Here is a 15,069-nt window from a genome sequence, read left to right as displayed (position 1 = left end):
AACCAACGTGTTTAATCAACCAATCAACGTGTTTATCCAACCAACTAATCAATCATTCAACCAATCAATCAATCAGTGCATGTTTCCGTCTCATGTGTTTAATATGGAGTCCAAGATCTCATTCATTTCTTTTCCACTTGTTTCAAGAAACCTATCCAACGTGGTTAGCGAACCAACATGTTCAATCAACCAATCAACGTGTTTAACCAACCAATCAATCAATCAGTGCATGTTTCCGTCTCATGTGTTTAATATGGGGTCCAATATATCATTTGTTTCTTTTTCGCTTGTCTTAAGAAACCCTATCCAACGTGTTTAACCAACCAACCAACGTGTTAAATCAAACAATCAACATGTTTAACCAACTAACCAACCAACCAACGAATCATACATGTGTTTAATATGGAGTCCAAAATCTCATTTGTTTCTTTCTCGCTTGTTTCAAGATACCTATCCAACGTGTTTAACCAATCAACCAACGTGTTTGATCAAACAATCAACGTGTTTAACCAACCAATAAATCAATCAATCAATCAATCAGTGCATGTTTGCGTCTCATGTGTTTAATATTGATGTTTTGGTCACAAGACCCTTATATTTAATTTAGTAACCTCTGATCAACTTGCAAGGATATTGACTATGTGTACCTCTGGTCAACTTACAACGATGCTCTGGTCACGTTACACAATAAATCAATTTGGCAACCTCTGGTATCCTTACCCATGTAGTGACATTGGATACCTCTTGTCATCTTACACAGATAATTACTTTGGTTACCTCTTGTCATGTGGTTAATAGGAACCAATTCCCTCTCCTATCACTATGATGATCTTCTGATCATGAAACTTCTATGTTTTGATCAAGCAATAAGTTGCTGTCAAAGTGTTCAGACCAGAGAGATTCAGAATAAATGACATAACATTAAAATAACTAATGATTATCAAATGCAATGCTTAAACTATGCTTACATGCATATTTTACACATGCATTATATATACATGTATAATATTGTTAACAAATATCATGATGAAATGTAATGTGTAATTTAATTAATTACTTTAGTAAAGTAATTGTAATTTAATTAATTACATTTCCAAAACTGTGTAATGTCTAATTAGTGTAATGGATCATTTTTGCAATGTAATGTGTAATTTAATTAATTACATTCCAATGTAATTGACCCCAAGTCTGTAATAAACCATCATCATTACATATACCCCATTGACTTGCAACTACTGAAAAACGAAATATTACATCACTTTCGAATGATACAAGCATTTTTTTTGGAGATACCACCGTTGTCAACTATAAAATCCATTTATTTTAAAATTGCATAAAAATACATTTTAAACTGATCGACCTCTAATCACTATTACTGATATCAATGTTAATTTTGATAGCAATGTCTATGTAAGACTTTGTTATAACAAGTTTGTAAAATTCATACCATCATTTATAAAAACAACAAATCACTTTTCTGCACTCTAATCATTTTTATAAAAGGTTTATAAATGACTTTTTATGATACTTCTGAAGATAATTTAGAACTACAAATAACACACAAATAATGATAGGAATATCCTTTTCAAAGGTGAACTATCATTTAAAAAATCATATAAAGTGTCCACAACTTAATTTAATAAATTTCTACAGTACATTTGCGTTCCGTTACATTTTTAATCAATGGAAAAGGATTCCCGCCTTCGTGATATAATAGCCTGATTCGCAAAGGTGATAAATGTACCAAATAACTTTGAATAAATGTTTACATCTGAATTTTACCGTGGTGAAAGGGTTGTTTTCGAGACAATTACACAGTAGTTAAACTGATTTGAACTATGATTCCATTGAACACAAAACGTATTTCCGTCTTTAATTTCCACTTAATTACCAGATAGTAATTTGAAATAAACGATATTTTATTTTTAGCCACAAATATCCATTAGCGAGAGAGTCGTCATGAAGCTCAATCGAAATCACTTCATGTAACGTATTAAACAAATTAACATATCTATCGGTGATTTGTGCATTTGCCTTTGATGTGTACTCTCTGATAATGTCAATAGCAGTGGACTGGTCGTAATATAAAAATTATTTGGTCAGTTCGCAATTGACATGAACATTTGCACGGATCTACATAACTTTGATATACAAAATTGCTTTGGATATTTTTCGCACGTTTTTTGTTGGTGAATGAAACACTTTTACTTGTTTGGACGTGAAGAAAAAGCCTTTTTGACCGATTGGTGTGAATGTAAAAATTGAACAAAAAATGTTTGAAAACCCGGATAAACTTATAAAAAGTTTAGGTTATCTGCACAATTATTGATAGGTATCGTTGCTATGCACAATTACGTATAACCAACATATTGTCCATGCTATGCTATGATTCGGAGTTTAGTATGGCGTCCATTATCACTAAACTAGTATAGATATTTGTTTAGGGGCCAGCTGAAGGACGCCTCCGGGTGCGGGAGTTTTTCGCTGCATTGCAGACCTATTGGTGACTTTCTGCTTTTGTCTGTTCTATTGTCGGGTTGTTGTCACTTTGACACATTCCCCATTCTCAATTTTATTTTGATCTGAGATTTAATTCCTTCACAGACTGGTGCCAATAAGTTTTTTTGTTTCTTGAGAAGTATACCTTTTACCTGTTTAGTAAATATAAAGTGTTACGATTCATATGTATATGCAACACAATGAAAAGAGACCAAAAAGGTACCACAATCGCATGCGATAATCTAGAAAAAAATGAAATGTACACGTTTTCGACATATTACTTGGACCATCATATACAATTCTTATCAGAAGATGTGGTTTCATTGTCAACATACATGAGTAGACAGATATTCGTAGAACAAAGAACACATAAGTAACCAGATTAGAATATTTACTAACTCCGAAAGAATTAAACACTTAAATAACTTTTTGCCACATGAATTCTGGATCCGAATATGTGACTATTGTAATTAATTTGTTCTCAAAGTCACAGACGGAGTGAGATCTCAATCGTTCCCGTTGCCTCTAGCCTATGTGGAATAAAGAAACACACGTCAATACGCACAGTGTATGGGTTTGAACTCTCAACCACAGGATTGCCAACCACTCAGATACACTCAGGAACGAAACGTCCATCAGTAACGACTTCGCACCAGTGGATGAAAACAAACCACAATGATACCAAACTTACAATTTGGTAGATAACAGTGAAATTAAAGAATTATATTTTAAAAACAGTTGTATAGTACGTTTTCCCTATGTGTGTTAAGTTATTTTTAGGCTGACGCCGACAAATTAAATATCTATTGGATATCTTTTAAAAATATATATTTAGTACATGTTATAGGTTGCACTTTGTAAATACAGCTGTTTCTCAAAACACGCCTCTGTGTGGGAGATCTTGAATATTCATAGAAAATTAATTTTGTTTACATTCTGGTTCCCAGTTATGCTCCCTGTGTTCCATCTCACAGAGACATAACTTGGGAATGTAACCTGTAAATAAACATGTGCATATTGTTTACATTGAAATCTGTGGTAACCTTTCATTCGAGGTAGGGGTAGTTAAGAAAATTAGTGTTAGTTTAAACTCTGAGAAGTTCAGGGCATATAAACGTTGAAAATATGCCGCACAGCTCTATATTTTGACCTTTGAAAAAAATTGTGATGCATATGTACTTTCAATTCTAGGACAAGAGTTTTTTCAAAACTTCATAGTAAAAGTGGTACAGTTTAAGACGTAAAAGGAGTTCCTAAGGGAAATTGCATTGTCAATATATACAGAAATGCAACCTATAAGTAGTGTATAACAATGTCCACCATATGTTTATAGGTTTATATAAATGTCCCAGACCATATGACGATTTGGACCGTACGCAGAATGAAAACAGACCACAATGATACGTTCCTGGTCGTATGCGTATTAACGTGCATTATAGGACGAACTGGAACCATATATGTATTTGGACCGTATGGGTAAATTTTAGACAAACATTTATTGGAATTTACAAATTTATATTATTACAATTAGTTAAATGAAGTGAAATATATCATCAGCCCTACATAATAATCTGGAAATATTATATCAACAACTGGTATTATAAGGGTAACAAAGCTACTTTATTCATACTTTTCGACACGTTTTTATTATATTTTCTCATTGTATTTTCGACGGATTGAAAAAAAAATATTGTTTAGATTCTTTTACGGTTTTTGTAGTAAACTTCCTCAATATTGTACAATCTTTTCTTTCCAATTATGTTTACTTCTTATAACTTCAATATTCAAAGTAAAACTGTACCAAAAGGTTTAAACATCAAAATGAGTCGCCAGGCACCGGGACATAAATCCAAAAGATTCATGAGCCGTTGGAATGAAATTCAGTTTAACTGTTCAATCCAGCTTCTTCAACTGTTGCTTTCCTTTACAACCACAAATTACAAACAAATTTTAAATGAAATATCAGATATCTGATACTCTTCAACTTCGTACTTTATTTGGATTTTTAAAACTTATTTTGGATTTGAGCGTCACTGATGAGTCTTTTGTAGACGAAACGCGCGTCTGGCGTATAAATAAAATTTAGTCCTGATAACAATGATGAGTTTATATCATCAACAATAGTAACATTTCTCGTGACGATTTAGCAATAATTAAACGTCGACTTGCAGATATTGAACAAATTGAACTATCGAAACATAAAGAAAAACAAAGGAATACATTTCAAAGAGATAAAATTCACACTGTCAATTTAAATCAGCATATGAATGATATTAATACAACAGACCATAAGATCCCTAGAAAAAGAAAATTTAAAAGACGGAAACAAAAAACAGAAAGCATTGTTGTGAATTTGTCATCTAAAGAACTTACACGTGCTGCGGAATCTCTTTTAAGTAAAGGTTTAAACTTCTGTCCTATCCCATCAACTGTAAACAACTTTTTAGCTAGACGGAGACCTAGACCAATTCGCTAGACGTTTACGCTTGAAAGATTTTTTCTACAATAGGGGAAAGAAAAACCTTGAAGAAGCCGGGTTAACAGATTCAGATACTGACACCAATGAAGAAGTCACGCCCATCCCAAAATTTAGGACAACAAGTTCATGAAAACCACCAAAGAGTAAAAATGATAACTTGGAGTCATTCATTAACTACGTGAGGTCTGATATAAAGTCCTGTATAACAAATACAAGAACTTATAATTTATCCAAGTCAGAAAGTATAGCTTTGAAAGCGTTAAAAGATCAAGAGGATATTGTAATAAAACCTGCCGACAAAGGGGGCGCTGTGGTTATCATGAATAAAACAGATTATAAAGCAGAGGGGAATCGCCAACTTTCTAACTCCATTTTTATAAACAATTAACCACAGATCCAACGCTTAATACTATTCGAAGGATCAACACCGTCCTTCAAGAGATGTTCGACAATAAGCATATAGACAATGACAGCTTTGATTATCTCCGACCTCTTGAGAACGAAGCAAAGGCCGGACGAATCTATATGTTGCCTAAAATACATAAAACGGGCAATCGAGGTCGACCAATTGTGTCAGCGAATAGTCATCCAACTGAAAAGATATCAGAATTTGTAGACCATCATCTAAGACCTCACGTGAAAGAACTACCCTCATTCATTCAAGATACAACTGATTATCTCAAGAAAATGGAAAACCTCAATCCTTTACCAAGCAATACTATACTTGCATCCATAGACGTGTCTTCTTTATATACCAACATTCCACAAGACGAAGGAATAGCAGCGTGTGAAGATGCATGGACCACTCGTAGTGAAAAAAAGCCTCCTACTGAGTGCCTTGTTACACTTCTGAAACTAGTACTGGAGAATAACAACTTCCCTTTCAATGAAAAACACTATCTCAAGATAGACGGTACTAGTATGGGTACAAAAATTGCCCCGTCATATGCCAACATATTTATGGGCCAACTTGAAAAACGCCTCTTGGCTAGTGCTCCATATCAGCCTTTATCATGGTTCCGATTCATGGACGATATTGATTTCAATTGGATAGATTCACAGCAACATCTCAATGAATTTCTAGAACAATGTAACTCTTTCCACCATTCAATAAAATTTACATATGAATCATCTATGGAGAAAATTAACTTCCTCGATACTACGAGTTACATCAAGAACGAAACCATTATAACGGACCTTCATAACAAACGAACGGACAAACATCAATTCCTTTCTCCTAAAAGTTGCCACCCTAAACACTGCTCTCGTGGTATCCCATTGATCCAGGCATTGCGAATCAAGAGAATATGCTCTACTGAAAATACGAAAAATTCTAGACTTGGACAACTTCGTAAACATCTAGTTGTTCGAGGATACAATAACAACATCATTGATAGCGCTTTCGAAAGAGCAAACAGAACTAGTCGCCAAGAACTTTTTGAGTACAAAGATAAGAATAAAGCAGCTAACAGAACACCCCTTGTACTCACTTACCATCCTGATTTTAAAAATGTGTCATCCATTGTTCAGAAGCATTGGGAAATTATAGAAAATAAATTTAAATCTAAAAAAGTTTTTCATCACCACCAGTCATGGCCTTCAGAAGACCTAAAAACATCAGTGACAAATTAGTGACATCTGTATTAGCAAAGCAGCCTAATCATAATCCATCGCCCGGTTGCTACAAACAATGTGGTCGAAAAATTGTTTGTGTTGTAAATCTGCCAATACAAGCAGTTCTTTCATCAGCTCCGTTACTAAACAAAATTATACCATCTACTCTTATTCCAACTGTAAAACGGAAAACTCAATTTATATATTAACATGTGACACTTGTGGCATTCAGTATGTGGGAGAAACAATTGACAAATTTAATATTCGGCTCAATAACCATCGTTCATCGTACAAAACCAACAAAAACTGTCCTCTCACAAGACATCTTTGTTCAACGAAACATCCTTTTGCTAATGTTTCTTTCCAAATTATAGAAATCAACACCGCGGAACACCACGGCGAGGAGAAGATAACTCTTTTGGATCCACCAACTCCACACTTTAGAACATAATGATCTTTACGAAAAAGACAAAAAAAGATACAGGAAAGATACAGAATAATTTAATACAAAGCATCGTCCTTTTTATCCTGTAATATTGGGCAATTATATATATATAATTGCCTAAAAATGTAATGTTAACACACTATTTAGTATGTAAATATATGAATGTTTAAAATATTTACAAAATGATGAAAATAAACGCAATATTTCGCTAGACCAACTAGCTTTATCAAGCCAGCATCTATCCAGGTGAAATCGGATGTAGATGATAAGAAACTTTTGCAGCTCAATGTATGTGTTGCACTTAACTGCCTTGAAAATAAGAAAATATATATTAGGTTCGGTAAATTACATATCGGGTGAAAGCGAAGCTCGAATCCGAATATGGAATTTACTGACTCCATTTATATCGTATTAGTTCACTAGCACAGTATGTGACGAATGTATCTTACCGACTATCTTAACATGTGATATTAAGACTTGTGGTCTATAAAAGTTATCAAGTCTTCAATACTGTTAGTATTATGAACCAACTGCTATAGGTCTATTTAAAAACAAGCGCCAACAATAAAAACTTGTTAGCTTTAAATGTGTTGTATGGGATTAGTTCCAATCGTTCATTATCGATTTAAGATTTTTTTCTCACCGCCGTGTTGTTTGTATAAAGGGACACAACTCCATTACTAACATGATATGGATTATACACTGTCTCCACGTGGTTGCTCTTAACCAATCCTATTCTTAGAAATGTATAGGAGGTAAGATAAAATTAAATCTCATGTATTACTGACATGCTGGATACACAATCGTAACATATCAAATTTACGTGACCTTTTTAAACAGTTAAAATATTAGGTTTTATTTCATTTACATTTAAAATCAGGTAGACCCTATGCGTACAGTCTGACCGTATACGCATTTTGAAAAAAGTACGCATAGATCCAAACAAATACTCATATGGTCTGGAACATAAATACTATTAAAATATCTTAATACATACTGTTATGACCCGTCAGTGGCATTATTTAATTTGTGTACTTTCTGGGATTGTAGTGTTGATGGTTTACTTTTATCTTTTTTTAATTCCATTTTGCAACTCGGAAATTGAATGAAGATTATCGGCCGTTGTGTTTCCTAATCATAATTAATATAATTGTATTTTGTTTTAAGTGTATATATACGACAGTTCCTTGTTATTTACTAAGTTAACGATTTAAAGTAGCTTCTGTTTTGCTTAGTAAATTCTTACATACGTTTGCATACAGCCAGTAATGAGTATATATATATTTTGTAAATTTGCCAATCAATTTTCATGGTTGCCACAAAGAAACCATGAACCTTGTAGATGTCTGTAACATCATAGGATTGTATAATTTTAACATCTGTAAAATTCAATACAAAAGAATTTTTTCTCAACTGTCAAGGAGAACACATTTCTCTAATTGAAATCAATTTCTCTCAAGAGAGACATCATTAAAATGAGAATTAAAACAGAGATTTAAATCTATTAATATTTTAATGCCTTTGTAATGCAATTATTACCTTAAGTCTTATGTTTTGTTGAGACCAGATACCAGAGATTAGATTGTTCAATTCATTCACACACATGGAACATGCATATGATGAATAAACCACTCAAGTGTTTTGACAACTATGATCGATTGCTTTAAAATTGAAATGCTTACCGTAATTCTTATTGTTAAATTATAGATTTAATCTCTTCTACGTCAAATAAATAAACCATCAATTCAAATTCTTAAATCGGCAATCCAACCCATATTTTTCTTATTATTCTGCATTAATGTGGTACCCAACACTTTCATTGAAAATTTATTTGGCTCGTTTAATTTTCATAAAATTTTGTCAAAGTATTTACTTTGACCCTTTAACGAAAATGTAAAAATTTCAAAAATTTTGAACCAACCGTTTTGTCAGAAAAATTACACTGGTTATATAGCAGTTTGACAAACACAAATTTTGATCATTGAGAAGCTTAATATTCCTTTTACAACACAACGTAATTAAAACGTTTAGCTGACTTTACAGAGTTATCTCCCTGTAGTGTTAGGTACCACCTTAATATACAAAAGTATGATGTAATTTGCGTAATTTTGTTGTATGATGATCTGGTCACCTTAGGCCATAATGACAAATAAGGTTTCAAATCAGAAGTCCGTAAAAGCGCTTCCGACGCATGCCATTAATAAACGTATAATAAAACCTTCAAATTGAAAAACAGTTTGTCTGATCTATTTTTCATTTTTGGACACTAAAGTATGTTTAAATAACAGTAGTGTAAAAGTCGATTTAGGGATCCTTTATTTTGACATGTTTCCATTATAGTCCGATAACTTCGATAGCATTTCAACTCTATGTGAGCCTATTTAGGACTAGTTCCCTACATGCAACGACACTTATTAAATTAGATTTTTCATGAGATATAGGATGTCGGGACGTACGATAGGTAAAATTATAGTACCACCAGGTGGAAGGAGATAACTCTGCAAAATATTCTAAATATATGGCATGGTAGTCAGAAGAAAAAATACCCCTAAATTTTGTTAAAGTACTCCTACACCCCGCCCCCACCGGTACACTTTTAAAATTACAATGTTGAATTAATTAACATAAGAAAATACCAAAGCAAATAAATGCTGATGCTCGTTATTAACTTGTGAATCATCGCCTTTTCCTATGTAATATTCATTATCAACTTGTGATGTGCCCATACACCGGAGTTAGGCTCATAATTGAACGGTTATTTTAGCGCATATTTGCGTTTTGACCCTGGGTATCGAGTGACCAATATGGGTCTATCTTTCAAGTTTGTTTACTGTTTAATGGTCATCATTATTTCTACAATATATTGGATGCAAAACTGCAGATTTATTTTCTTGATATATATTAATGTGATAAAATGTGTATATAGATGAACTAACCGATCTACTTGTATATATTTAGTTGATTTTAAGAGCAGATTATGGAGTGTGGCGTACAAGAGTACCTCTACCTAACAGACACGTTCATAGCCTCCAATTCTAGATCTTAGCCTTAATCTAGTATACACAATTAATCAGATAGAGAGAGAGAGGCCGTTTAATTTCCCACAAAAAGTTTTTCATTTTTGCTATCAGTGTAAAAGCACGAGCATTTAACTTCAGGGGTTATAACTTTTCCTAAACAAATATTCTGATTTCCAATTTGACAAAAAAGTATTTTGGTCTAGCAGATTAATGCTGTTTTACCGGATCAACCAAAGACTCTTTATTGTTATTGTTTAAATGTAATGCGTGCTTCCTTTACGTTCGTTCGTACCTTTTGGCAAAATGTAAAAAAGCTCTATGAAAAGAGTATATTGATATTTGGTCTCAAAATTGAATTGCATTGAGTGTTTAATTCTAAAATACCGGGATGTTTCGATTTTGTGTTTATTGCAATTAATACGTTTATAAGATTAAAACAAATGATTACAATCCAACAGGCGGTTACTTACTAACTACATGGCTCCAGATAACTGTTTCCCTGTCAATTGTGTAATATCTGGACAGATACAAAATTGAAACCTTAAATATAGTGGTTTCTCATATACACAATATCATAAAAGAGGGACGAAAGATACCAGAGGGACATAAGTTGCCATTTAAATTTCAGTATAATTTCAAAAATGGACGATGAAATATCAAATAATTGTACAAAATTTAATGTTGACATTTTAGATTTGTGGCTTTTTTTCCCTACATTTATCAAAATGTGTGACTCTTTACCTTCCAAAATTAATGACGTCTTTCCCTTGACTCTTTTTCCGTGAACCTATTTCAACTAGATAAGGTATGCCATAACTGTGAAATAGTTTCGATATTTGAACGAACGAAACATCGTTTAAGGTAGATTGATGGTATACCGCCATCTTGGATTGTACAATCACAGTACAAAATCGGTCTAGTTATTTACCCCAATCAGCAAATTTGGAAACAGATTTGCAATTTAATGGTTAGAATGCTTATTGAAATTAAGAAAACTTGCTAATTTATTGAATACTCAAAATATTTTAACAAATATCAACCTTTTTGGTTTTAAAAATCCTTTTTTTCAAATGTGCCATTTAAGGGGAGATAACTCTTTTAGCACAAAATGTATACTGGGCTAATAGGGAATTTTTTTCTTTTTACTTGTGGTAAGAAAACAAGTTCGGTGACACCATGTTTTCTATTTATTTTCTTAAAACATATTATAAAACCTAGCTTCTCACAATTTATTTCACAATTCTATCTCATAGAATTTTTTTTATGCACTGTTATGTGTTTTTTCATGAACAAACTAACCAAATTTAGGCAATTTTCAACGAATCATAGCTCGAAAAATAGCACGGTGACCCATACTTTTTTATTATATTTTTGAAAAAAGCATAGGAAAATCTTCATTTTGTCAAATTGAAAATTCTGTCTCAAAAAACATTTACTTATGATCTACCTTAAGTGCATCATAGAAAAGAGAAATACATTATATTGTTCTTTAATTTACGTTTTTAATGAACACAAGCTTTTTCTAACCAAATATAACTAAAATCATTTTATATATTCCATCAATACAGCAGTTCTAGATATTAGACCACCTTCGATTAATGCAAAAGACATTTCGTTTTCAGATATTACAGACGTCAACATTATTTTAACTATCAACCCAAATACATTTCATTCTTTTATTTTCTATATTTTAGTATAGCCTACATATTGAATTTAAACTGATACATTTCGTCTCACTTTTATTGATATCAATGTTGATTTTCATTATACCAATGTCCATTCATGACTTTGTTATTACAAGTTTAGAAATTTTATACCATAATTTATATAAGATTTTATACAAAAAGAGACAGATGTTCGAAGAGGGATTAATCTGTATAAATTTGACAGTTTGTGATCGGTGATAACATTTATAAAGCTAACGTGAATGATAATTTTGCTTTAATCATTATGTTTGGCTTACTTAACGTTTAAGTAAAGAAAATCTTTATTGTGTAGCGAAATTTAAATTACCTTTCTTTACACTTTTGACGATAATTTGTAGTTAACGAATAATGGTAAGTTTGTTTCATTTATTCTGTTTGACTAAATAGACGTTCTAATAAAGAAAATCTTTAATTTGTAAATTTTCTTCTTACACACCTGAAGATAATTCATAGTTTACGATAATAATAGTAATCTGTCGAAAAGTCAACTATCATTTAACAAATAATACAGATGTCCGCAACTAGTAATTTAAGACATTTCTAAAGTACATTTGCGTTCCGTTACACTCTTTTTATTAATCAAAATGGACACATGCCTTCGTGAGCTTATAGCATGACTAGCATAACTCGCCAAGACGATCAATTTTCCAAACAATTTTGATTAAATGTTTTCATTTCACTTGCAATGGGGTGAAAGGGTTGTTTTCGAGACATTTTCACAGTTGTTTGACTTATTTGAAATATTATTCATTTGAACCTGAACTATATAATTTCTGTCTTTTATTTCCAATTAAAGTTCAGCCATATTGTCGTCAACATTGAAGATAGTAATTTGAAATATTTTGTTTTAAGTCGAATATGTCAAATAGCGAGAGTCTCGTAACAAAGCAAAATCGTACTCACTTCATGTAATTTCGTACTAAACAAGTAAACCTACATGGCGTTGTCAGTTTATTTTCGACTTATGAGTTTGAATGTCCCTAGGGTATCATTTGCTTCCTTTTCACGACGTAAAGGTGATTCTTTGACATCTTCATAGTTTGTTGCTTATCATATACTAGTTACCAATTTGCAGCAATTTGCATTATGACTTTTTGATTTTACCATTTGGTGAAGGACTGTCGTTTTTGATTTTTTATTGGAGTGCAGTATTTTTAAAATAATAACGTGTTATAGTGTTCTTTCGTTTGTCTTTTTTAATATAACTTTTACTGTAAGGTCTGTTATTCATTTGACGTGACTCTGTACTATTGCATCCAATCATACATTGCACGAAACAATTATGTTATTTGTACATGTGTGACGTTGTTGTTATTGCTTTTGGTTGGCGGCTTACTTATGTAGTAATTGCGTCTTAAATTCATACAGCATAAATATTATGTATATATATATTTAGTCCTTAATTTATTTTATGTATTACATTTTGGCGGCGATTAATTAGATGAATATGTGACGAACATGGTTGACTTTGTTACCATAGAGTGTTTATCTATGGAGGAAAAAAACACATAACAGGAGAAACATATAATAGGAAAATGAAAAAAAGCAAATGATAGTTACTAATGAAATGTAAATTATGAACTGATAGGTATTATATAATTGTTTAGAAATTTTATCTGTTTGCTCACCTTTTTGTCGTCTGTGATATACTTATCAAAGTATATTTAGAAACATAGAACAAGACATATGCTATATTGAAAAATGCTACCAATGTAAGCATGTCAAACAATTTTCGTTGATGAAGGGTCTAAATACAGCACAAACAACATTTTCCAAAAGACCAAAAAAGTGAAAAAGTATCTTCTAACAAAACGCATTTGACTATATATACAAAAATCTGTGTGTGTTTATGTAACTGACATCCTCTAGTACGAATTAAGATTTTATCATTCTATTCTCATATAAAGGATTTAGCACTTCTATTCCCAAAAAAATATATGAGCGTATTGATTGTGTTTGTTGGTTTTTCTTATTTTCTAATAATATGATTATAATTGTCAGTTTGGGATGATCTGAAAAGACATATATTGCATTTTTCTTTGTTCTCACTTTTTCTTTAGCTTTTAACATATAACGTTAAATAAGCAAGACAAATGTTAGTCGCACTTGTCATGAAAAACGGCTGTAGCAAATGTTTCTATTGTTACGTATACAAACAAAGCGTGTTGTGTTGTGTTGTTTTTATTTTTTAATTTCTAAAAAAATTGACGGTAATTATCCATTGTAGAAAATATTAAAGTGATGTTGTATGTTACCCTTATTATATACTGTTAAATTATATAGTGTTCTAATCTTCAATAGATCACAGTGTTCAAATTGAATGTTGATACTTGTTAAAATTAAATGCGTGCATTTCATGGTCAATTAGTACTCGTGTTTGAAAGGTGATTGATTTACTGATGTATAACAGTGGTAGAAAAGGTCTATTTTATTTCGCTGAATGGACTGACACAAAGGTGAAGTGTGCATTGCACTTCTGACTTGCTTATTATTATTCTATGTGTATTAAAAAAGGAAATTATTTCAGATTTGGGTGAGTTTGTATTTTTCTTTAAAATTGTTTATTGTATAACTTGATAAAATAGTTTAACTTGAGGGACCATCTGAGATTTACTTCATATACACTGGTTCAAAATACATTATTGTTTATTTTATAATATCTAAACTAAGACTAAATGAAACTAATATTGGAGAGTTTTCCTTATTTTCTTATAAGTATATTAGTGTCCCGTAGGTGACTAAAAGTGTGTGTGTATCCGGATAGAAGGTGTTTCAATGAGAGATCTATTATGTCATTATTTTTAAGCGTATCAAACATCTATTTTCGATGCGCATCATATTTCGAGCAGATTAATAGAAAGTGTACAACACCGTTTGTGATTTTGCAGTTTGCATGCAGCTCCTGGGGTTAAAACGTGCATTCGTCATTCAGTAGGTCAGTGAGCGGAGAATTGTCTATTATTATTAGCTCGTGTATTTCCTCTATAGGCCCGGAATATATAATCCAGCTGTCATCCCTATATCTGCAAGTGATTATCATAGGGTATCTGCGTTGAAAGCGTTGTAAAAAATTTTGAAGAATCACATACATTGTAGGGTCCGCCCAAGGTTTCACGGTAATGGTTATTGTTAAATATAAATTCATTTTCATTTTTTTCTCTAAAATAAGCCTTAATAGGCGTTGTATACTGTCCTTTGTTGGCACTCTGATTTCATTCTTGCTTGGATCAATATTGGTCAGTTCCCCGTTTGTGGCTTCCAGTATGTCATTAAATGTAACACAATGTACATATAATTGGCATCGAA

The 15,069-nt window shown here is 32.0% G+C and overlaps 1 protein-coding gene and 1 long non-coding RNA gene across 2 annotated transcripts in view; one reads left to right on the top strand and one right to left on the bottom strand.

Annotated features, from left to right (window-relative positions):
• LOC134700046 (uncharacterized) overlaps positions 1-4,978 on the bottom strand; it is a 35,191-nt gene extending 30,213 nt beyond the window's left edge. Inside the window, exon 1 of the long non-coding RNA XR_010103751.1 lies at positions 4,873-4,978. This is a non-coding gene — a long non-coding RNA (uncharacterized LOC134700046). The remainder of the gene's footprint in view (positions 1-4,872) is intronic.
• A 441-nt stretch (positions 4,979-5,419) lies between these two features.
• LOC134700002 (uncharacterized) lies at positions 5,420-6,610 on the top strand. Its single transcript, XM_063561402.1, has one exon. The coding sequence runs from the start codon at positions 5,420-5,422 to the stop codon at positions 6,608-6,610; it is 1,191 nt and encodes a 396-aa protein (XP_063417472.1).
• Positions 6,611-15,069: the final 8,459 nt, after the last annotated feature.

The sequence above is a fragment of the Mytilus trossulus genome, unplaced genomic scaffold (assembly GCF_036588685.1).
Source record: "Mytilus trossulus isolate FHL-02 unplaced genomic scaffold, PNRI_Mtr1.1.1.hap1 h1tg000110l__unscaffolded, whole genome shotgun sequence".
NCBI lineage: Eukaryota > Metazoa > Mollusca > Bivalvia > Mytilida > Mytilidae > Mytilus > Mytilus trossulus.
This window is presented reverse-complemented; position numbering and strand designations above follow the sequence as displayed.